At 42.1% G+C, this 24,556-nt stretch overlaps 4 protein-coding genes across 5 annotated transcripts; all 4 read right to left on the bottom strand.

Annotated features, from left to right (window-relative positions):
- Positions 1-313: 313 nt before the first annotated feature.
- Positions 314-4,741, bottom strand: LOC117017089 (protocadherin beta-11). Its single transcript, XM_033097011.1, has one exon. It carries the CDS (start codon positions 4,416-4,418, stop codon positions 2,022-2,024), a length of 2,397 nt encoding a protein of 798 aa, XP_032952902.1. The 5' UTR covers positions 4,419-4,741; the 3' UTR covers positions 314-2,021.
- A 3,942-nt stretch (positions 4,742-8,683) lies between these two features.
- Positions 8,684-13,264, bottom strand: LOC117017058 (protocadherin beta-10). The gene has a single exon (XM_033096944.1). It carries the CDS (start codon positions 11,709-11,711, stop codon positions 9,315-9,317), a length of 2,397 nt encoding a protein of 798 aa, XP_032952835.1. The 5' UTR covers positions 11,712-13,264; the 3' UTR covers positions 8,684-9,314.
- A 96-nt stretch (positions 13,265-13,360) lies between these two features.
- On the bottom strand, positions 13,361-17,062 carry LOC117016985 (protocadherin beta-16). Of its 2 annotated transcripts, XM_033096877.1 has the most exons (2): positions 16,222-17,042; positions 13,371-15,150 (listed from the first exon to the last, which is right to left on the bottom strand). In XM_033096877.1, the coding sequence occupies exons 1-2, from the start codon at positions 16,254-16,256 to the stop codon at positions 13,869-13,871; spliced, it is 1,317 nt and encodes a 438-aa protein (XP_032952768.1). In that variant the 5' UTR covers positions 16,257-17,042; the 3' UTR covers positions 13,371-13,868. The 2 variants fall into 2 exon arrangements, with proteins under 2 accessions (XP_032952767.1, XP_032952768.1); XM_033096876.1 differs by having other exon boundaries at positions 13,361-17,062.
- A 2,889-nt stretch (positions 17,063-19,951) lies between these two features.
- PCDHB8 (protocadherin beta 8) lies at positions 19,952-24,113 on the bottom strand. Its single transcript, XM_033097023.1, has one exon. It carries the CDS (start codon positions 23,904-23,906, stop codon positions 21,510-21,512), a length of 2,397 nt encoding a protein of 798 aa, XP_032952914.1. The 5' UTR covers positions 23,907-24,113; the 3' UTR covers positions 19,952-21,509.
- Positions 24,114-24,556: the final 443 nt, after the last annotated feature.

Here is a 24,556-nt window from a genome sequence, read left to right as displayed (position 1 = left end):
TTGTTTAAGAAATTCAAACCAGAGTGGCCAGTTGGCTCAGTTGTTTAGAGCACAGTGCTCATAACACCAAGGTTGCCAGTTCGATTCCCACATGGGCCAGTGAGCTGCTCCTTCCACACTAGATTGAAAAAAACAATGACTTGACTTGGAGCTGATGAGTCCTGGAAAAACACACTGTTCCCCAATATCCCCCAATTGAAAAAAAATTCAAACCAATAGTAAGGTCATATAGATATTTTTAGATTTATTACATTTTTCCAATTAAAATATTTCAAATTGACCTCTTAGATCCATATGAAGTTTATTTTTTATATAGAATGAGATAAGACTTTTGTTTCTTTATATAGCAAGCCAATTTTCCTAATAACATTTGCTAAGTAATCAGTCTCCCATCACCCCTGTGATTTCAACACCTCCTCTATCATGACTGAGTTATTTTATGTAAAAGAATCTAATGCTGGATTCTATTCTATCTGGCAGTCTACAAGTCTGTTCCTTATTATTCAAATAGGATATTCTGTTCTCACCTATTCTTATGCATAGGAAGCATATGATTTGCTTCTTATGAATCTGAGGGATAAAGAGGGCCCAAACATTCTTTATTTTTCATGCTTAAATGTCTATTTAAATGAAATCCTCACAACTAGTAAATGTCTATTGCAACACAAAATAAAACTAGTAAAAATTGTATGAAGCAAAGAAAGAAGATTTCTAAGGAAATTGAAATTTGTCTCACTTATTTCACAATGTCAAGTAAAATTCCTTTTTACTGCACCACCTAGTCCATAATACTTAGTTTTATGAGAGAAATTATAGAAATGTCTACACACACTAGCTCTATATACACACTACATTCCAGTTATCAAAATCTCTCCTATAATCCTCCAACGGTCCTCTTATATTAGGTTGGTGCAAACGTAATGGTGGGTTTTTGCATTTTCAATTGCAAAACCTGCCATTACTTTTGCACCAACCTAATAGATCGGAGACCTTATGATTTGTGTGCCATGAGGCATCTATAAATACAAACCCATTCCTTCTTTGTAGATGCCTGAGAGAGGCCACAACAAATTAAGGATTTTTTACATTTACTCTTAAAAATCAATAGGAAAGTGAACCTAATTTATTTCATGAACAGTTTGAATTTTCATTTTGATTTCTTAAGAAGTTTTTATCTGTACTCTTCTGATGGTGTGTTATTTTACTTAGGATAATACCATGAGCTACATCCTAGTTAAGTTATGAACAATATAAAAATAAAAAATTTAAACTAGCAAACAGGGTATATTTAAAGAAAAAATAACAGTATCATATCCCAGAACATTATAAGACTCCTCCCCCACAAAACAGCATCAACAATGACAACAAAAAAAAAGAAAAATTCCTTAAGAAATCAATAATTTCCAATCTGGTCACTTTCAGTTTGTCATAAAGTACATTCTGGAAAAACTCTATATAAAACAAAAAAACAAATAAGGTACCCTAGTACTGAATACGGTAAGGTAGCATTTTATTCATTATGATGAAAATTTTCAAGGAGAATGGTGTGATAAATCCAATCAATATACTTTCCACCCAGATTCAACTATTTAATATTTTTGCTTTATCTACATTTTGATGAAATGTCTAGAAGTAAATTACATATATTGTGGAATTCACTCTTTTTAAAATTAGTTTCAGGTGCAATTCACTCTTAGTACTTCAGTTTGCAACTCCAAATAATAACATTGTCTTATATAACCACAACTAATGGCACTTTAGTTGTGCCATTACCACAACTAAAAATTAGCAATAACTTCATTAATGTGACATTTTTGACGAAATAAATGAACAAAACAAACAGAAAACACACACATTATATCTCCATTTCATTATAGCCACTAATCAAGATTTTTAAAGCAATGGCGAGAGTGCAAGCAATAATGCATGCAACTACAATACAACCGAAATCCATTACACATTGGCAAAAGTATCCCGTTTGCCAAGAATAACAAAAGACTAGATGTTTAAAATAAATTATTTTATTGAATGTTGAATCCAAAGCTATTCCTAAAATTCTCATTTTCTTCTACATTCCTACCAGTGTCACGGACTGGAAGACTAGGAATAATAGGCTTCAGAAATTTAAATTCATTTGTCCCAGAACCTCCTGTCAGACACACCTCATACTGGTAGCTCTGGGAAAGGGTCCCAGTACCACTGACATCCACCAGGTGGCCCGGAAAGTGGCCCTCGGGCACCGAGCAGCCACCCAGCGAGGCGGCCCTGACCCTCCTGCACAGCCGCGCCGCGACGAACGCCAGCACCGAGAACAGGAAGAGCGACGACACCGACGCCAACGCGATGACCAGGTAGACCGTGAGCGGGTCGGCCTGGGCCGGGTCGGCCGCCGCTTCCGGGAGCGGCAGGTAGGGCTGCGAGAAGCCGTCCACCAGCAGCACGTGCAGCGTGACGCTGGCCGACAGCGGCGGCTCGCCGTTGTCCTTGACCAGCACCACCAGCCTGTGCTTGGCCGCGTCGCGCTCGCTCAGCAGCCGCGCCGTGCGCACCTCGCCGTTGTGCGCCCACACGCCGAACAGCCCGGGCTCCGTGGCCTTGAGCAGCTGGTACGACAGCCAGGCGTTCTGGCCCGAGTCTCCGTCCACCGCCACCACCTTGCTCACCAGGTAGCCCGGCTCGGCCGCCCTGGGCACCAGCTCGGTGCAGGGCGCAGAGCCGTTCTGCAGCGGGTACAGCACGAAGGGCGAGTTGTCGTTGGCGTCCAGCACCAGCACGCGCACCAGCGCCTGGCTGCTCAGCGCAGGGGAGCCGCGGTCCGTGGAGCCCACGCGGAACTCCAAGGCCTGCAGGGCCTCGTAATCCAGCGCCCTCAGGGCGAACAGCTGCCCGTTGTCGGCGTTGATGGACACCAGGGAGGCCAGGGGCAGGTGCGGGTCCTGTGGCGGCAGCAGCGAGTAGGTGACCTGGGCGTTGGCGCCCGCGTCTCTGTCTGTGGCGCTGACGCTGCCTATGTGCAGGGCGGGGCTGTTGTTCTCGCGGACGAACAGGGTGTAGGAGGTTTGGGTGAAGGCCGGGGCGTTGTCGTTGACGTCGGAGACCAGCACGGTTATGTTGTGCTGGGTTTTCAGCCTGGGGGTCCCCAAGTCGGTGACGGTGACGGTGATGTTGTACTCGGCCCTGCTTTCTCTGTCTAGCTTTCCCTCTGTTTCCAATGTGTAGTAATTTTCAACTGAAGATTTGAGCACGAAGGGGAGGTCTTCTGGGATAGAACAAATCATCCTCCCATTGTCCCCAGAATCTCTGTCTCGTATACTGAAAACCATAACCACTGTCTCAGGCGAATTTTCTGGGATTGGAGTGGTAATTGATGAAATGGTGACTTCAGGAGTATTGTCATTCACATCCATCACCTGAATTCTGATTGTCGATTTTCCAAAAAGGCCTCCGCCATCTGTGGCTTGAATGATTATTGAGTATGATTCAATTGTTTCAAAATCCAAGGATGCAGTTAAACTAACTTCTCCAGACTCTTGATTGATTTCAAATGTCTTGCGAATATCTTCAGAGGCATGGGAAAAAGTATATGATATTTCCCCATTTTTTCCCGAGTCTAAATCCCAAGCCGAGACAGTGACAACCAGCGAGCGTAGTACGCTATTCTCTGGAATCTTCACCTCATAAAATGTCTGCTCAAACTCCGGGGAGTTGTCATTAATGTCCACGACCACCACCCTAACCGAGGCAGTCCCGGACCTGGGTGGAGATCCACCATCCACTGCAGTGAGGATGAAACTAATCTCGGACTGCTCTTCATAATCCAGCGCCTTGTCCAGAACTAACTCTGGGTATTTCCTATTGTCTGGATTGACTCTCATTTTAATATGGAAGTGAGAGTTTGGGCTTATTTTGTAGCTTTTTAGAGCGTTGATTCCTACATCTAAATCCTCCGCACTTTCTAGTAAGAACACAGCACCGACAGGACTATTCTCTGGAATTTCTAGCAGCATTTCTTTTTCTAAGAAGATGGGAGAGTGGTCATTTATGTCCCTGACCTCGACCTCAATCTGTAAAAACTGCAAGGGGTTTTTCATTAACACCTGGAAATGCAGCACACAGGTCTCGGTGAAGCCACAGAGTTCCTCCCGGTCTAGCGCTTCGCTTAAGAGCAAATCCCCCGTGCTTAGGTTAAGCTGAAAACGGTGTTTGTTATCATTAGAGACCACCCGAGCCGCCCTCGAGGACAGTTCACCCACTTCCAGTCCTAGGTCCTTTGCCAAATTGCCTACAAAACTCCCACTCTGCATTTCCTCTGACACAGAAAAACGCCCAGACTGAGAGCCCGCCTGAGACATTCGCAGCAAAACAAAGAGAAGCAGGACTTGCCTGATCTGCAGAGCGCCTGCTCCTGGGTTCTCCATAGCTCCTTTCCCAAAAGCTTCCTGCAGAATCGCTTCAGCTTCACTTCACAGTTCTGGAAAACGTGATTCCGGTATGTCCACTGAATCTTTAGAGACCTAAGGATTTTAACCCCTTTGAATAGCTTCTGGCTCGCCCTTTAAAGCTTGTTATTTCTGTCTTCCCAAGGCTCTGTGTGTCCTCCCAAGGCTCATCCAGCGTAGTGGTTTCTTTGGTTTCTTTTTTTCTTTTTTTTTCATTCTTTCCCCTACGATATTATCCTGCAGCGCCACCATGCGTCTCCACAGAATTTCAGAGTTTGATGAAAGCTACCTTAATTCCATTCAGATAAATGTCCTCTAGATACAAATATTGTTTTATTCATGTGTTTATGTAATTACAAAAATATTCTATCTTTCATAGGAATTAATTTATATACTATTTATAGTTTGTGGTGTTGTTAGTATTTGTTTTAAAGCATTTAGTATCTATCCCCACTTTCCCAACAACTGCAAGTGCTCAGGTGTAGTGAATACAGAAATACAAGATGTGATTCCTGGCCCCCAGGAGTTTGTAATCTTTCTGAGAAGATTGAAAACTTGAAGCAAGAGGAGTATAAATGACTGTTAAACTGAACGAAATTCCATCACTACTTGGGCTTCTTTAGGTGGTAAGGAGAAGGGAAAGTGTATATGAGCCATTTCAGAAGTGCTCTCAGAATATGAAACTGGATTAACCATAAGATGGGACATATATAGATAGTTGTTACAGCACAAGAAAGCATTTCAGTAGATTTCTTTGATAGCAATTAACTGTGAACTGTTAGAAAATGAAATAAAATAGTGGGGTGGAACACATTGTGTAAATCCGTAATTTAGTTCTTGTTTCTCATAATTTACAAAAAAATTAATAAGTACACAAACACAAACATGTTAGTTTCATTCAAAGCAGAATTACTCCAAAAGCTGGCTTCCCTCAAGATCCCAAGATTTATTCCAGCTACAACCATGGTTATCTGCTTTCTTTCTCTGCAGAGAAAGACAGAGTGAGAGAGATTCTCTTTCCCAACCATAGGACAAAAACTGAGCTTTACTCTAATTAGGCCAACTAAGATCATGTACCAGCTACTGAAGCAATCACTGTTTCAAGAGGTATAGAGTTATAGGTGGAGATTTTGGTCCCAGAATCTGAAGATCTATCGTTGACCTCTGTTTTAGTCCTGTCTGGGACCACCTCTTTAGCTTTGGGTGGTTTCAGTCCTATTCAAAGTGCATAGCTGCTATATAACGAGGGAGATTGTTTGGAATAGATGCTAGGAGCTCACCAATGATGTGCACTACAGAAGGTCTTAAAAGTGCTCTCAAGATGGAGGAGAGACCTAACAAGTTGACATTTTAAAAATAAGTTAAAAAAAAAAAGTTGAAATTACATTCTTAAAAATGTAAGTTAGATACATGGTTGAAAAATCAATCACTACAAAAGGGTAGAAATTGACAAGTGGGTGGATTGACTACATACTATTATCCTCCCTTTTAAAAAATACCCACTAAAATGATAAATATTACAAAATGGTATGAACTCACAAAAACTAAGAATGCACAAGTGAATACATGTATTTGATGACTGAAAGTAGATGGAAGAGCAGTTAAGTTAGCAGTTTCAAGAAATGTCTGAAGTAAAATTCTTGTATTGGAGATATTCACAAGAAACTAGTGGGTTTGTCCCACATAATCCCATTTAGGTACAAGATTTGGAGGAACCAAGTGTAGGAAAAGATCACAGTCAGTTAAAGACTAAAAATAAGTTATTGATTGAAAGTACATATATAGGAGAGTTGAATTCCCTGATCTTCTTATCATTCTACATAAACAGGAAAGAAAACTCAGGACCAGAGAATTGAACATTTATTCAATGGAGAAATTAAATTGGACTATCTGTAGTTTTGGAGACCCTAGGGAGAACTGAGTGCAAGTGTGAAATGTGAAACTAAAACTGGAAGATTAAGCCAAACTTTGCATCCTGAATGATGAGATTTCTAACCCTTTCCCATAAAATATTCTTCAATTGTGGGGCACAAGGTATATGACTGATCCTCTCCCTAACTCTCACACAGGCAATGTTATAGAATTCTGACCTGGAGAACATGAAATACTCAGCCATACTGATATTTGAGGATCTCCCAAGGTAATAGCTCTACCCTAGCGTGGTTACATTAGAGTGAAGCCCTGACACCAACCATCCTCATGTACTCACTCACAAAGAGCCAACTGTCAGCACTATGCTATCTCATCATTATTAAATATGAGAAGAGAGCCAAGGACAACAAGACATTTGAGGAAATACCTACAACATGACATAGAAATGGCCAAAACCACCACAAAAAAGGAACAGCAGGAAACAAACAGATATAATAAAGGAAATAGAAGAAAGTTCTTTAAAATGTCTGATTAATATCCCCAGAGTAGTAAAGTCTAATAAGAGCTAATACTTATTGAGTATCCATTGCTACCCATTGTTTTAAGTGCCATATATGTGTTTACCCATTTAATCTTAACAGTAACTATATGAAGTATGTATTCTTATTGTAAGATAAAGAATAGATTAGGGCTGAAGTGTCCCTTACTAGCTATATAATCTTGGGTAAGTTCTTAATTTTCCTATGATTCTCCCATTTTGAAAAATAGGTATGATAGTAGTTTTTATTGCATTTTTTGCATAGTGAATTTTAAAAGAATAACTACATTAATTATAGATGAGAGAAGATAATACATTTACAATTCTGTAACAAGATGCTATGAAAAACACTCAGAGAACCAAAAAGAGCTCTAAAAAATATTTGTCAGCCAAAATGAAAATATATAAGGATTGGATGAGAAGTTATCCAAAAAGTAAAGCAAAAGACAAAGAGAAAATAAGAAAGGAAAAAAAAAAAGATCGTATTAGAGATTCAATCCAGGATATCCAATATTTAACTAATGAGATTCTGGTTAAAGTGAGACTGTAGAAAATTCAAGGGAGAAATTATGAAGGAAAGAAAATTTCTTGTACCTGAAAGTGAATGTCTAAACATTAACAGGATACATCCACATGACCAGAAAAGTAAATAAATAGCTGACACTAAGATATTTTCAGGACATGAGGGACAAATTTCAAATGTATCCACAATAAAAAAAAAAAGAAATGACATTAAAAGACATACGAATCAGCATGGAATCTGTCTTCTGAAAAGCAACTTTATATGCAATTAGTAAAAGAAACCGTTTTCAAAATCTGAGTGACAATTATTTTCAACCTAGAATTTTATACCCAGCCAAACTGTCAATCAAATGAAAATAAAATGAAGATACCTCCACAAGTCAGAGTCTCAAAAAAATTTACCTCCTCTGCATCCATTTTATGAAGGTGTTGAGAGATGTGTGCCAGCTAAATAAGGGAGTAAACTAAGAAAGAAGACTATACTAGATTTTGTAAAAGGGAAGGAATGCAAGAAAGTATTAAAGGAAAAAAGTCCTAGGGTGACAGCCTATATAGAGAGCAGCCAGTGTAAATGAATGGAGAAAACTGAGTAAAAGATCTCAAGAAAATAAATATAATTTATAGGCATTGGGCATATTTGAATATTTAAGGAGAAATATTGATATTCAAATGAGAAATAATGTGAAAAATTAATAGCAACAAAAAGAAAATGATGCTAGTAAAAACAACAATTATCAGCTCTAGGAAAGATGTTTTTCAAGAAAGTATATGTATTCATACTACACCAACATGTTTTTTGAAATAATCTTAGTTATATAGACAAAAACTACTACTTCAACTAAAAATATCCCTGTGACAACTCTGTTGGGAGAATAGAAGAAAGGAAATACGTGGTGTCTGTATGTGTGTTTGTTATTTGGAGAGTGTGAAAGTTAAATCCTCTTTTATCATAGGGTGAAGTGATTAACGTATTGAATGTCAAGATATAGCAATATAAACATATATTACTTAGAAATAAATAAACATATATTACTTAGAGATCAATTGTAGAGAAACCACTCACAGAAGGTGGCTGGAGATTGAAGATTCTATTTTTTTCCTTTATGGTTTCAGTTTACCTCAGTTTTTAAATTTGATAATAATAAAAAAATTTACATAATTAAATGAAGAGTATCTTTCCAACAGGCCACTGATATTCTCACATTCAAATTTTCAAAATGTTTTTATTTATATTCACTTTCATGCAGATTATTACATTTTGTTTGAGTTACGACATGATCTGTTTTACATATCAGCAGAAGTGAACATTAGAAAATATTGAGTAAGAGTAGTGTATGTAAAAGAAATGAAATAATAATATAAACACAAGAATATTATTAGCATATGGAAAGGGAATGAAATAATAATATAAACACAAGAACATTATTGGAGTCCAATATTGCTCACTAAATAATGTTTCATTTTATCATAAGTAGAAAAATAGAGAACTGTTTCTTCTTGAATGCTATGATTTAGAACTAAATGACATGGATTTCTAATATGATTAAACAGAATGTTAGAATATGGTCAGAAGGGCAGGTATGTCTTCTTATATGAAAGAAGTACATTAGAGGTGTGGATAGGATAATGAGATGCAGTCTGAAATACAGTAGGAGAAAAATCAAAACCTCAGCTTTCTAGAACGAGAAATAATAAGAGCTAAATCCTTGTGTATTTTGAAAGAATTAAACCTTAACACTACTATTTATAAATGGGTACTAATTAAAGCTGTTGATTAATGCAAAAAAGGATTAAATAACACTGTAAAAACATAGGTATACAGTACTTTAAAATTAGGCTCGAAATTGCATATTAATTTAACTGGGAGTTTTAAAATAAACTAATATTTACATGGTTGTATGACACATCAAAAGTGCATGAAAATGTAAACATAAAAATAATTTTTACTGAAAATTAAATCCAAAGCTATTTCCAAAGGTGGGATTTTCTTCACTATTCCTCCCAGGACTCTGTGCCTGAATATTGGGGACAATAGGTTTGAGAAATTTGAAATCGCTGGTCCCTGAGCCTCTTGTCAGACAAACCTCATACTGGTAGCTCTGGGAAAGGGTCCCAGTACCGCTGACGTCCACCAGGTGGCCCGGAAAGTGGCCCTCGGGCACCGAGCAGCCACCCAACGAGGCGGCCCTGCCCCTCCTGCACAGCCGCGCCGCGACGAACGCCAGCACCGAGAACAGGAAGAGCGACGACACCGACGCCAACGCGATGACCAGGTAGACCGTGAGCGGGTCGGCCTGGGCCGGGTCGGCCGCCGCTTCCGGGAGCGGCAGGTAGGGCTGCGAGAAGCCGTCCACCAGCAGCACGTGCAGCGTGACGCTGGCCGACAGCGGCGGCTCGCCGTTGTCCTTGACCAGCACCACCAGCCTGTGCTTGGCCGCGTCGCGCTCGCTCAGCAGCCGCGCCGTGCGCACCTCGCCGTTGTGCGCCCACACGCCGAACAGCCCGGGCTCCGTGGCCTTGAGCAGCTGGTACGACAGCCAGGCGTTCTGGCCCGAGTCTCCGTCCACCGCCACCACCTTGCTCACCAGGTAGCCCGGCTCGGCCGCCCTGGGCACCAGCTCGGTGCAGGGCGCAGAGCCGTTCTGCAGCGGGTACAGCACGAAGGGCGAGTTGTCGTTGGCGTCCAGCACCAGCACGCGCACCAGCGCCTGGCTGCTCAGCGCAGGGGAGCCGCGGTCCGTGGCGCCCACGCGGAACTCCAAGGCCTGCAGGGCCTCGTAATCCAGCGCCCTCAGGGCGAACAGCTGCCCGTTGTCGGCGTTGATGGACACCAGGGAGGCCAGGGGCAGGTGCGGGTCCTGTGGCGGCAGCAGCGAGTAGGTGACCTGGGCGTTGGCGCCCGCGTCTCTGTCTGTGGCGCTGACGCTGCCTATGTGCAGGGCGGGGCTGTTGTTCTCGCGGACGAACAGGGTGTAGGAGGTTTGGGTGAAGGCCGGGGCGTTGTCGTTGACGTCGGAGACCAGCACGGTTATGTTGTGCTGGGTTTTCAGCCTGGGGGTCCCCAAGTCGGTGACGGTGATGGTGATGTTGTACTCAGCTTGGCTTTCTCTGTCCAGCGCACCTTCTGTCGTTAGAATGTAAAAATTCTCCACAGAGGGTCTCAGAAGGAATGGCAGATTATCTTGAATGTAGCAAACCATCTTTCCATTTTCTCCAGAGTCTCTGTCTTTAATCCTAAAAACTGCCAATATGGTCTCAGGAGAGTTCTCAGCAATTTGGTTGGAAAGTGATGAAATGATTAGTTCCGGGCGATTGTCATTGGTGTCTAATATCTCAATCAAAACCGTACATCTTGCAGAAAGGCCCCCACCGTCAATTGCCTGTATATTTACTTTGTAAAATTTTACTAGCTCATAATCAAGCAACACTCTGAGAATGATTTCCCCAGAAAAAGGATTGATTTGAAAGGTTGCTTGAATATCTTCAGAAGCATCAAAAAGTGAATAGGATATGTCTGCATAGACTCCAGAGTCTACATCTTCTGCAGAGACTTTAGCAATAATGGATCCTACCGGGCTGTTCTCAGGAGCCTGGATCACATAGGTTGCCTGAGAAAAGTGTGGGGCATTGTCATTGACGTCCAGGATCACAATGCGTATAGTGGTAGTCCCAGACCTGGGTGGAGACCCGCCATCCAGCGCCATGAGTGTTAAACTGAGCTCTTGCTGCTTCTCCCTATCTAGCACCTTGTCCAACACTAGCTCTGGATATATCATACCTTCATCACTGTCACTAACTTTAATATGGAAAAAAGAATTGGGATTGATGGTGTAGTTTTGGATACTGTTAGGTCCTCCATCTGAATCATGTGCTCTTTCTAGTCGAAATGTTGTCCCTTCAGCTGTGTTTTCTAATATTTTTAAGACCGTGTCTTTGTCCCGAAACACTGGTGAATGATCATTTATGTCCCTGACCCTCAGCTCAGCCCGGTAAATCTGAAAGGGATTATCCATTAAAATTTGGAAATACAGCATACAGGGCTCTGTGGAGCCACACAGCTTCTCACGGTCCAGTTTCTCATTTGTGAGTAAATCCCCAGTATGAGAATCCAGGAGCAAGTATTGTTTGTTATCATCAAAGATCACCCGGGCTCCCCTGGCAACCAGCTCCCCATTCCCTAGCCCCAGATCCTTTGCCAGATTGACCACAAACGATCCTCTCTCCGTTTCCTCAGTCACCGAATATTGTCCAAACCCAGAACCTGCCAAGGATACTCCCCAAAACAGGAAGAGAAACAGGACTTGCCTTTGTCTTTGGCAGCACAATCTTCCAGCCTCCATAGCTTCTTTTGAACACACCTTTCGTCAATACTGGTCACAATCACAGTTCCCAGCATAGAGAAACAGCAGCCGCAAAACCCAGACCTATGCCATGTAGTAGCAGAGGTCTGAGGTTTTGTTCCTTTCCTAATCTTGGGCAGCTACGGCTATTCTCCCAGCCTTCCTGCCGCGTTCTTCCTTTTTTGTTAGTGATTTCCACAGCATTCTCACTTGAATTCCTTTTTCTCTCTTTAGCCTGCAGCGCCATCGCGTGGCCTCCAACAGACTCAAATGGCTGTACCCAACTTGTGTGTATATATTTATACATTTCTTCTTTAGTGGCTCATTTAAATATTTCATTTTCTTTTGTTCGTTTTGTAAAAAATTATGTTAAGATCGAGAACCGTTCACGTTGTTGAGATTTTTCACTGCTTCATGGGGAAAGTTAAAAATTCAACAGCTGCAAAAAGAATGTTTTCTAGCAGTTAACTATCTACCTCATTGTGCTAGATTTGGTTCTGTACTAGGCCTTTCACTCCTGACACTACCCCCAGGAACCAAAGGGAAAATTGTGATTTCTGGGACCACCAAAATAATAGATTTTACTTTTCCAGAAACACTGGGCATAGGAACACCAAAAAACTGAGGAAAGAAACTTGTTTCACAACTTCTTCAACAAATTTCTTCAAAATTTAATTACATTGGCTAAATAGAATCATCACTCTATAATTCAGAAGGAAGCATTTACTATCCCTCCTTTGTGCTCCCATAAAACTTGTATATTGCCCTGTAAATATTATTGCTTCCCATTTCATGCCAATCTGTCCCTACTTAAGGATGGAAACTGCTTTCTCATCTGTGGTTGGCAAATAAGACACTCACTAAATGCTTGCTGTATTCAGGCATGTATAAATAAACCCTTGAGTAGGAAATGAAACAATTTGCAGTATTTTAAAATCCTTATCATTTGAAAATTGTATTCTTTCACTTACTCATTCTTTGCAATTTCTGTTCCCTTTCTTTCTTATGTCTTTGTTTTTCTTATATTAGCTTTAGAATTACTTGCAGAATTAAAGAGGGAATTGAACTTTATTTCAAAGTCCCTCTTAATTAAGATCTAGTGTGATCTAATTTCTCTGCACCAAAGAAAGGCAGGTGAAGAGTAGACCACACTAACGCCTATTCTAACACTATTGAAAGCAAGAACAGCATTTTAACATCTGCCTCAGATAGAATTTTATTCAAAGGTCTGCTATTTAGAAAAAAGCTCTATTTGTCCCACAATAAGCAAGAAATACAGAATAAATTGAAGGCTATTCTACAGGAAAAGGGCTAGACACTGCCAAAAAACACTTTAATTATTGAATATAAAAGCGATACCATATAAATCTATGCTTGATGACTTCTATTTTTTTCAACTGAATAGGGCTGCATTGTTCACCATTAAAAACTTAACAAGAATCTCTGATTTTTTTCGTACAGAATTAAAGCAAAAAATATTATATATTTCTACATGATGCTATAGAATGCCTAAATTTGTTTTGTATCCAAACTTACACACACACACACACACACACACACACACACACACACAATATCTTACAATGCTGTTTCTTCTCATTTTCAGATAAGGCTGATATTTATTTATCATATCAAAGTAACAGAAATATTATATATTAAATAGGCAGATAGAAATATAAGGAAAATAAAACTTTAGAAAAAACTAACACAGTTTAAGAAAATTACTATAATGAAAACAGAGGATAACAAACCAAATACCAGTTTTGAAAGGATAAAAAGAGAAAAATATCAGATAATAAATATACAAAGCAATGCAGCAGATTATTTTAATGATTGAAGAAATTTTAGGAAAAGGAGAACTAAAATTAAAATGTAAATAGAATGTCAATAAAGACATTTATAAGATAGAAAAAATTTCATGAAGTTAATTTTGAAGGTAAATCCTATTTCACTCGTTGGGATTCTATTAAATACTTCATTGGGCTAAAATATGAGGAAAAGGAAATTTGTGAAGTTAAGCATAAGATTGGAAATTGAGGATGAACCAAATGGAGAAAATTAAACAGCATCTTTTTGGTGGTGGAGGGCATAAACAATTTAGTTAGTAGACAAAATACATGAGAAGTTAATGTCCTTATTATTGGTTCCTATGAGTAATTAAATCTCAGAGCTATTCCGAAAGTAGGGATTTTCTTCCTTTTCCCTCCCCGAGATCTGGGATGTGAGATTGGGGATAACTGGTTTTAGAAACTTGAACTCACTGGTACCTGAGCCTCCCATCAGACACACCTCATACTGGTAGCTCTGGGAAAGGGTCCCAGTACCGCTGACGTCCACCAGGTGGCCCGGAAAGTGGCCCTCGGGCACCGAGCAGCCACCCAACGAGGCGGCCCTGCCCCTCCTGCACAGCCGCGCCGCGACGAACGCCAGCACCGAGAACAGGAAGAGCGACGACACCGACGCCAACGCGATGACCAGGTAGACCGTGAGCGGGTCGGCCTGGGCCGGGTCGGCCGCCGCTTCCGGGAGCGGCAGGTAGGGCTGCGAGAAGCCGTCCACCAGCAGCACGTGCAGCGTGACGCTGGCCGACAGCGGCGGCTCGCCGTTGTCCTTGACCAGCACCACCAGCCTGTGCTTGGCCGCGTCGCGCTCGCTCAGCAGCCGCGCCGTGCGCACCTCGCCGTTGTGCGCCCACACGCCGAACAGCCCGGGCTCCGTGGCCTTGAGCAGCTGGTACGACAGCCAGGCGTTCTGGCCCGAGTCTCCGTCCACCGCCACCACCTTGCTCACCAGGTAGCCCGGCTCGGCCGCCCTGGGCACCAGCTCGGTGCAGGGCGCAGAGCCGTTCTGCAGCGGGTACAGCACGAAGGGCGAGTTGTCGTTGGCGTCCAGCACCAGCACGCGCACCAGCGCCTGGCTGCTCAGCGCAGGGGAGCCGCGGTCCGTGGCGCCCACGCGGAACTCCAAGGCCTGCAGGGCCTCGTAATCCAGCGCCCTCAGGGCGAACAGCTGCCCGTTGTCGGCGTTGATGGACACCAGGGAGGCCAGGGGCAGGTGCGGGTCCTGTGGCGGCAGCAGCGAGTAGGTGACCTGGGCGTTGGCGCCCGCGTCTCTGTCTGTGGCGCTGACGCTGCCTATGTGCAGGGCGGGGCTGTTGTTCTCGCGGACGAACAGGGTGTAGGAGGTTTGGGTGAAGGCCGGGGCGTTGTCGTTGACGTCGGAGACCAGCACGGTTATATTGTGCTGGGTTTTCAGCCTGGGGGTCCCCAAGTCGGTGGCAGTGATGGTGATGTTATAATGGGGTCTTTCTTCTCTGTCCAATGCTCTCTTTGTTACCAACGTGTAAAAGTTCTTGACCGAAGGTTTTAGAAGAAAAGGAAGGTCATCCGGGATGAAGGAAATAGTCTTTCCGTTGTCCCCAGAGTCAGGATCTGAAACACTGAAAACAGCAACTACAATCTCAGGCAAGTTCTCTGGGATGGGGCCAGTTAGTGCTGACACGGTCACTTTTGGGGAGTTATCATTCACATCCACCACCTGCAGGAGAAGAGTGCATTTTCCTGAAAGACCTCCCCCGTCAGTGGCCTTGATGTCCACTTCATAAGACCGAAGTGTTTCAAAATCTACTTGTTTCTTCAGTCGAATTTCTCCTGTCATTGGATTTACCTCCAAAGTTTTGCTGATATCTTCTGAAGGCTGAAAGAATGAGTATAATATTTTCCCATTGACCCCACTGTCTAAATCGCTCGCAGAGACAGTGACAACCAGGGAACCTATAGGGCTGTTCTCGGCAATATGCACCTCGTAGAGCGGCTGCCCAAATTTAGGGGCGTTATCATTGATGTCTACCACTTCAATGCGCACCTGCGCGCTCCCATAGCGAGGCGGAGAGCCGCCATCCAGCGCGGTCAGAGTTAAAGCGATTTCAGGCTCCTCCTCCCGATCCAGCTCTTTGTCCAACACCAGCTCCGGGTATTTTCTGCCATCGCTGAGATTGTGGGTTAGAACTTGGAAATGGGGGTTGGGGCTGATTGTATAGTTTTGAACATTGTTGCTTCCTACATCCAAGTCCAGAGCATTACTCAGAGGGAATGCGATTCCTAGAGGGCTATTTTCTGGTATTTTTACAATCATTTCTCTTTCGGTGAACACGGGAGAGTGGTCATTTATGTCTTTCACCCTCAGTTCAGCCTGAAATATCTCTAAGGGATTTTCCATTAGCACTTGGAAATGTAGTACACAAGGCTCAGTGGACCCGCATAGCTCCTCTCGGTCTAGTTTCTCATTTATGAGCAAATCCCCAGTCTGAACCTTGAGTTGCAAATACTGTTTGTGCCCCTGAGAAATGATCCGGGCCCCGCGGGTGGACATCTCTGTCAACCCCAATCCCAGGTCTTTCTGTAGATTTGCCACAAAGAATCCCCTCTCCGTTTCTTCCACTACTGAATAGGGCCCTAACTCGGCGCCCACCCCAGACAAGCTCAGCAAAACAAAGAAAACTAGGACTTGCCTTTGTCTCTGATTGCGCATCCATCCAATCTCCATTGCTTTTCCCTGAAAATTTGGTTCACAGGAGCGTCATGTATGCCCAGGATCCTGGTAGCCTGGTCCTGAAGTCCAGAACGGCAGAAGTATGTCACTAAATAGGGATTTTAAAGAGGTTTCACACTCACTTTTGGTCTGGCCGAGAAAGCTGTTCTTTGGCTTCCAGGAAGTGTGAAACACTGGATACAGGAGGGGCGTAGGCAATTCTATTTTCCATCATTTAACCTGCAGCGCCACCATGCGTTCTCACTGCGTCTTATGTTTTCTGGCTTAACGTTGGATACAAAATTCTCCCAAATGCACTGAAAAGATTGTGTAAGTTGTGTTCTGTATTAAAACACTGATTTCGATTTTCGTGTAATTTTTGTGTGTTCAGATAGTACTCTGTGTTGTTGCAGAGGAGGAGTACAAAGAGCAAACTGTCACTTATGTTATTGACTGTTTAAAGCTATAGAGGTTAATGATTAAATAAAATAACATTTAAGCTGAAAAGGACATACATTTAGGAGCAAAATGTTTTCAAAGTAACATGGGAACAGTTTCGCAAGCACATATCTTTCATGGTGCATGTTATAAAATTACAAGTGAGTGGACACTGCAAAATTGCAATCAATGGTAGTTCCAAAGAGTATTTAACCAATGCCTTGTTAAAGAATAGATTACTTCCTCTTCTTTCTAACACCAAGACTGACAACTGTGAATATTCAAAATTTTCAAATTATTGGAAAATTAATTCCCAAATAGGCAGACCTCAAGGTTAGGCCTGCTATGCTTTGGATTCTTTTTAAAAATTATCATGACACAAATAATTTCTGTTCTATTCTTTTTAAAAAAACAGCTTTAATGAGACATAATTCACATACCATGTAATTCACCCATTTAAAGTATATAATTCAGCATCTTTTAGTATATTCACAGAGTAATGAATCCATCACCACAGTCAATTTTAGAACATTACCTCAAAAAAACTCACAGCCTTTAGTTATCACCTCCCCCAATCCCCTGGCCCTCCTGCCACAAGCCCTAATCAACAATTAATTTACTTTCTATCTCTATAGACATTCCTATTCTGGATTTTCATATGAGTGGAATAAAATAATACATGGACTTTTGTGACTGGCTTCTTTCACGTAGTATGTTTTCAATGATCCTCCAAGTTGTAGCATGTGTCGGTACTACTCTCCTTTTTGTGGCTGAGTAATGTTCCACTGTATAGATATATCACATTTTGATTATTCATCTGTCGATGGACATTTGAGTTGTTTTCACCTTCGGACTATTATGATTAATGCTGCTATAAATATTCATGTACAGGTGTTTCTGTGGACATACGTTTTCATTTCTCCAGAAGTGTTAGGTCATATCATGTCTCTATGTTTAATTAAGGAACTACCAGTCTTTTTTCCAAAACAGATGCACCATTTTACATTCCCCTCAGCAGTGTATCAGCATTCCTGTTTTTGCACATTCTCCCAACACTTGCTGTTATCTTACTTTTTGATTCTAGCCATCCTAGTGGGTATCATGAAGTGGCATCTCCTTATAATTTTGATTTGCATTTCTCTGATGAGTAATGATGTTACACATCTTTTCAGGTGCTTATTGGCCATTTGTATATCTTCCTTTGAGAAATGTCCATTCAGATCTTCACCCATTTTTATACTGGGTTATGTGTCTTTTTATCATTAAGTTTTAAGAGTTCTTTAGCTATTTTAGATACAAATCACTTATCAGATTTGTATTGTTTTGTTCAAATTTTCCATTTATAAAATCTGAATTGAATTGTAGTAAAGATTCATGATATCTATATCTCTTTAGTGTTTTTGTTAAGGATTTTGAGAAGTTTGTTAATTACCTTGTCTGGGGTTAAAGCATCTAATCATTGAAGCCTAACCTCCTGGCCAACCTTCCTTTGGCCACAGGTGGTACTACTAGACTGGATAACTTTCTTCCAAGCAACCAATTTGTGGTAGGCAGAATGATGGCCACCCGCTGAAAGCTGTCCATGCACTAATTCCCCAAATCTGTAAATATGTTATCATACATGGCAAAAGAAACTTCAAAGACATAATTGAATTGAGTACCCTGTAAAGGGAAGATCATCCTGGATTATCTGGGTGGGACAAAACCTTTCCTGGCTATGGTCAAAGAGAGATGTGACTGCGAAAGAATGGTCAAAGAGATACAAGGCTGCTGGCTTTGAAGATGGAATAAGGGGCCATGAGTCAAGTAATGTAGGCAGCATCTAGAAGCCAGAAAAGACAAAGAAATGGATTCTCCTCTAGAGCCACAAAAAAGGAATGCATCCTTGCTGACACCTTGATTTTAGCCCAGTAGACCCATATTTGAGATCTACAGAACTACCGTGTTTCCCTGAAAATAAGACCTAATGGCATGATTTTTCAGGATGCTCATAATATAAAATAAGCCCTAATGCGTCTTTTGGAGCAAAAATTAATATAAGAGCCTGTCTTATTTTCAGGAAAATACGGTAGGGCTTATTTTATATTATGAGCATCCTGAAAAATCATGCTAGGGCTTATTTTCCAGTTAGGTCTTATTTTTGGGGAAACACAGTATAAGGTAATACATTCTTATTGTCTTAAGCAACTATGTTTGTGGTAATTTTTATAGCAGCAACAGAAAACTAATACATAACACAAACATAGATTCTCATGCACCCAACTGCTGAGTCAACAAAAATTTTTCAATCTACAAGATTAGTATTATCAGAGCAAATGCTGAAAAATATCTGATTCAGTTCTGATGAGCTATCCTTTCAGAACAAAGTTGTTTCTCACCCCCGACATCTTTTTTCAGCATGCTTTTTAAGAAGAGTTGCCAAAGACATATCGTTAATTGTAACAGAAAATAATTGGAACCTATAAATTTTCCCTATTAAATTTCCAGAATATCGAAATTATTTAGTGATAAAAATTCCTCCACAACATTGCCTATACTTCTCTTAGTTATTTCATTTAGAATTAATACTAGAATAGCAACTGCTTTTAAATAAATGATATGCTAAAATGAATACAGTATATTTCATTCGAATAAGGGAATTACAAAGATGTATATGATAAAGCAAGTTTCAACTTTCCAAAGAAAATGAAAACTATATATTAGGGATGATGGAAAAAGACTTAAGGGATAGTAGAAGAAATTCAAGGAATACAATCAATCATAGGGCAATATTACTCCCTATTCAGGGCAATTCATTTCTGCAATAATGAATGTGATATGTTGAAAATGTGTGGGAAAATAATCAGGCTGAATCATTTGTGATGAAGATAAATTTTGGCCTAAACTCCTAGTTTACGTAGGTCAGTGCTTTCATAAGAACTTTGGGTTTATTGGTCCAGAGCAGTGTGGCCATTGATATAGAAACAAATACAAACTATAGACCAAAAGTTATATTTCCACATAGGAGTTCAGTTCATGGAACAGATGGATTTCACTTCCTTTCTTAGGAAGACAATGCTACCAATTACCTGCCATTATAGCATATACCGTGTTTCCCTGAAAATAAGACGTAGCCAGACAATCAGCTCTAATGCATCTTTTGGAGCAAAAATTAATATAAGACCTGGTCTTATAAGACCAGGTAATATAATATAATATAATATAATATAATATAATACCGGGTCTTATATTAATTTTTGCTCCAAAAGACACATTAGAGCTGATTGTCTGGCTAGGTCTTATTTTCAGGGAAACACGGTAGGTTAAGAACTGGGGTGCTCAATTCAAGTAGACTTAGAATATATTTCAAATTTTTCCTTTTATTACTTACAATTGCAAGCAAGTTACTTAACCTTTCATAGCTCCAGTTATTTAAGTGTAAAAAAGGGGATGATATGCCAACTCCTTTAAGGTCTGGCAAAGGATTAAAAAGATAATGAATGTAAAGCACTCTGTACACTACTTTTAACTGAATTAGAAATCAAAAATTAAAAGCTTAAAAAAGATCAGTTAGAGCAAACTGATTTGTGCACTTAAGATCTGTGCATTTTATTTATTATATAATGTTTTAATAAAAAATCTTAATGTTAAAGCATTAGGATTAGAGTCCATTGGAGGTAGCATAAAACTAAAATGATGGTGGCTTACATGAGATAGAAGTTCCTTTATTTCTCAAATAAAGAAAGTTCAGAAGTAGGTAAACCAGGGATGAGATAATAACTCTGTGATCATGAGGGACCCTCATCTCTTTAAAGTTTATTCTATACTGACTGTCTTTGTCCATTATTTCTATCCTCAGTGTTGCTTTAAGGCCCAACATGGCTAACTGTGTTCCAACCATGACTTACACATTATGAGCAGCAAGAAGTTTTGTCCTTGTCTAAGGACAAAAAGGGACTCCTTCCTAGATGAGTCTTCTCTCTTTAAATAGCTTTCTTAGAAGTCATCCAACATTTGTATATGTATGTCGACTAAAACCTAGTCAAATACCCCATTCTAGCTGCCAAGGACGTTGACAAAATGCATTATTTTGAATAAACACACCAATGCCCTAAGTAAATTTGGGATCTGTTACTAAAGAAGAAAAGATGAATGGATATTAGGTGGCCACTGCGTTTTCTGTCAGACATACTCAATGCTTCTCAAATGGGAAAAGTCAATTTCACTACTATGCTATTTCATCTCACTGGATAAATACAGTGTAGCTTTCCCTCTCCTTTAAACACCAATGAAACTAAATGGAAAGCAATTAAAATAATTATATTCAAATGAATACTGGTATAATGATGAAAGGAAGCACAATTGGTATAACATTTTAAGAGAAAACAGTATCAAAGATAAGTGCTATGAGAGCAAAATAAAGCAAGAGCCAAATTCTCACTGTACCAGTTCTCTTTCCTTTCTGCTTAGGCATACTTCAGCGTTAAGTGTTAGTGCATTCCTGCTTATATATACCTAATGGTTTAAAAACGAATAATAAAAACTAAAAAGCTCAAGAAAATACAATCAATTATACAGAATTAACTTTTCACTGTTTTTCCCCTAATACATTCGTAACCTATTCCAGAACAAAGATTTGTACAACTACTGACTTCATTAGCCTTTTTAGAGGCAAGATTAAGGACCATTCATCTTGTTATAGTAATGAAGAGATCCTTAAAACAAAAAACTAATATAAGAAATTTTGCAAGCAAGTTTAGTGTAATTTAAAAATTCCTAATAGGTGGCCAGAAAAACCATCACATTGAAATGATCAATTTTAACTATTTGGAATATGATAAACAATTACTGTCACTGAATACTGAAACCAAAATCATTCCCAAAGTTAGTATTTTCTTCTATTTCTGGCCCAGGGTAATGGCCCTGAGAATTGGGCACAACAGGCTTCAGAAATTTGAACTCGCTGGCACCTAAGCCTCCGGTCAGACAAACCTCATACTGGTAGCTCTGGGAAAGGGTCCCAGTACCACTGACATCCACCAGGTGGCCCGGAAAGTGGCCCTCGGGCACCGAGCAGCCACCCAACGAGGCGGCCCTGCCCCTCCTGCACAGCCGCGCCGCGACGAACGCCAGCACCGAGAACAGGAAGAGCGACGACACCGACGCCAACGCGATGACCAGGTAGACCGTGAGCGGGTCGGCCTGGGCCGGGTCGGCCGCCGCTTCCGGGAGCGGCAGGTAGGGCTGCGAGAAGCCGTCCACCAGCAGCACGTGCAGCGTGACGCTGGCCGACAGCGGCGGCTCGCCGTTGTCCTTGACCAGCACCACCAGCCTGTGCTTGGCCGCGTCGCGCTCGCTCAGCAGCCGCGCCGTGCGCACCTCGCCGTTGTGCGCCCACACGCCGAACAGCCCGGGCTCCGTGGCCTTGAGCAGCTGGTACGACAGCCAGGCGTTCTGGCCCGAGTCTCCGTCCACCGCCACCACCTTGCTCACCAGGTAGCCCGGCTCGGCCGCCCTGGGCACCAGCTCGGTGCAGGGCGCAGAGCCGTTCTGCAGCGGGTACAGCACGAAGGGCGAGTTGTCGTTGGCGTCCAGCACCAGCACGCGCACCAGCGCCTGGCTGCTCAGCGCAGGGGAGCCGCGGTCCGTGGCGCCCACGCGGAACTCCAAGGCCTGCAGGGCCTCGTAATCCAGCGCCCTCAGGGCGAACAGCTGCCCGTTGTCGGCGTTGATGGACACCAGGGAGGCCAGGGGCAGGTGCGGGTCCTGTGGCGGCAGCAGCGAGTAGGTGACCTGGGCGTTGGCGCCCGCGTCTCTGTCTGTGGCGCTGACGCTGCCTATGTGCAGGGCGGGGCTGTTGTTCTCGCGGACGAACAGAGTGTAGGAGGTTTGGGTGAAGGCCGGGGCGTTGTCGTTGACGTCGGAGACTATCACGGTTATATTTTTCTGGGTTTTCAGCCTGGGGGTCCCCAAGTCAGTGACGGTGATGGTGATGTTGTACTCATCTCTGCTCTCTCTATCCAGCGGTCTCTCTGTGACTAGGGTGTAAAAGTTTTCCAAGGAAGATTTCAGGAAAAAGGGTAGATCGTCCTGAATGGAGCAACTTACTTTTCCATTTTCTTCCGAATCAAGATCCGAAACACTGTAAACTGCAACCACAGTCTCAGGCGAGTTCTCAGGGATCTGTCTGGTTAGCGCGGACATGGTGACTTCTGGGGCATTGTCGTTCACATCCAAAACTCGAGTCAGAACGGTGCACTTTCCGAACAAATTTCCAGCATCTCTGGCCTCAATATTGACCTCATAGGACTGAACTGTTTCGAAATCAAGATGTTTTTTCAGTCGAATATCTCCTGTCATGGGGTTGATTTCAAAGGTTTTTCTAATCTCTTCTGAAGCCTGGAAAAGTGAATAGGAAATCTCTCCGTTGACTCCTACGTCCACATCCGTCGCAGAGACCCTGACAATCAGGAAGCCTATGGGACTGTCCTCAGGGATCTGAACACTATACAAAGGCTGCTCAAATTCAGGGGCATTATCGTTGATATCTATGACCTCGATGTAGACCTGAGCGGTTCCAGACCGGGGTGGAGAGCCGCCATCCTGAGCGATGAGGGTTAACCTGAGCTCAGGTTCCTCCTCGCGATCCAGCGCTTTGTCTAGAACCAGCTCCGGGTATTTCCTGCCATCGCTGCGTTTGCGGGTAAGGACCCGAAAATAGGGGTTGGGACTGATTATATAACTCTCAATATTATTTCGGCCTACATCCACATCCTGAGCGTTCCTCAGAGGAAATGCAGTCCCAGGAGGACTGCTCTCTGATATTTTTAGCAACATATCTCTTTCCACGAACACCGGAGCATGGTCATTTATGTCTATTACTTGTAGCTCAGCTTGAAAAAACTGTAAGGGATTCTCTAGCAACACCTGGAAACGCAGCACACAGGGCTCTGTGTGACCGCACAGTTCCTCTCGGTCCAGTTTCTCATTTAGCAACAAATACCCGGTCTCCTGATCGAGCTGCAAATGCAGTTTGTTCCCTTTGGAAATTACCCTAGCCCCCCGCCTAGAGAGTTCACTCTGGCTCAGATCCAAGTCCTTTGCTAAATTGGTTACAATCGAGCTCCCCTCAGTTTCCTCCACCACAGAATAACGCCTAGGTTCAGTGCCCGCCTGAGATAAGGCCAAGAAGAGAAAGAGAAAAAGGACTTGCCTTTGTTTGCAAATGATCTTCCAGCTGGCCTCCATTGGTTCTTGCTTGGTACAGCCTCTGGAGAGGCTGGTTCCGCTGAGCTGTAAAGAACTCAGTATTTGAGACTGTGATTATTCCACAGGATACCCCAGAAATATTCCGGTGGGTAGTCCTTTTCAGAGGACCCAGTCCTCCTCTGGTGGCACCCGAGCTTCCCGTGGGCTTCCAAGCTCTGCTTGTAAATTTTGCGTGTTAATGGAGCCGCAGCTACGGTTCCGGTTTGTACCTTCTTATCCTGCAGCGCCACCACGCGTCCTCATAGGATCTTACATTTACTGGGATGAAAATGGATGTAATAGTCGTAACTCTTGCCTGTATTGTACAAGTTACAACACTACCTTTACTATAGCCAGAACTTACAGTGCAGACAATTGTCTGAGGGCCACACAAAAGAAATGACATTAGTAGGGCCTTTCTACTTTTAACAATGCTACTTGAGTTTGAAGCAAAATATATATATATTTATGTATCAGCCTGAGAAGAAAGAATATATGCAGGGAAAAATTTTTAAATAATTGGACTAAAATGGACAAGTTTCAGAATCATGTACTTTTATTGCCATGAACTAAGGGAATAATTAATAGCTATGAACCTTGGAAAATGATTTAATTTCTACCTCAGTTTCCTCATCTGTAAGGTGGAGATT

This window comes from Rhinolophus ferrumequinum, chromosome 24 (genome assembly GCF_004115265.2).
Source record: "Rhinolophus ferrumequinum isolate MPI-CBG mRhiFer1 chromosome 24, mRhiFer1_v1.p, whole genome shotgun sequence".
Lineage (NCBI taxonomy): Eukaryota > Metazoa > Chordata > Mammalia > Chiroptera > Rhinolophidae > Rhinolophus > Rhinolophus ferrumequinum.
This window is presented reverse-complemented; position numbering and strand designations above follow the sequence as displayed.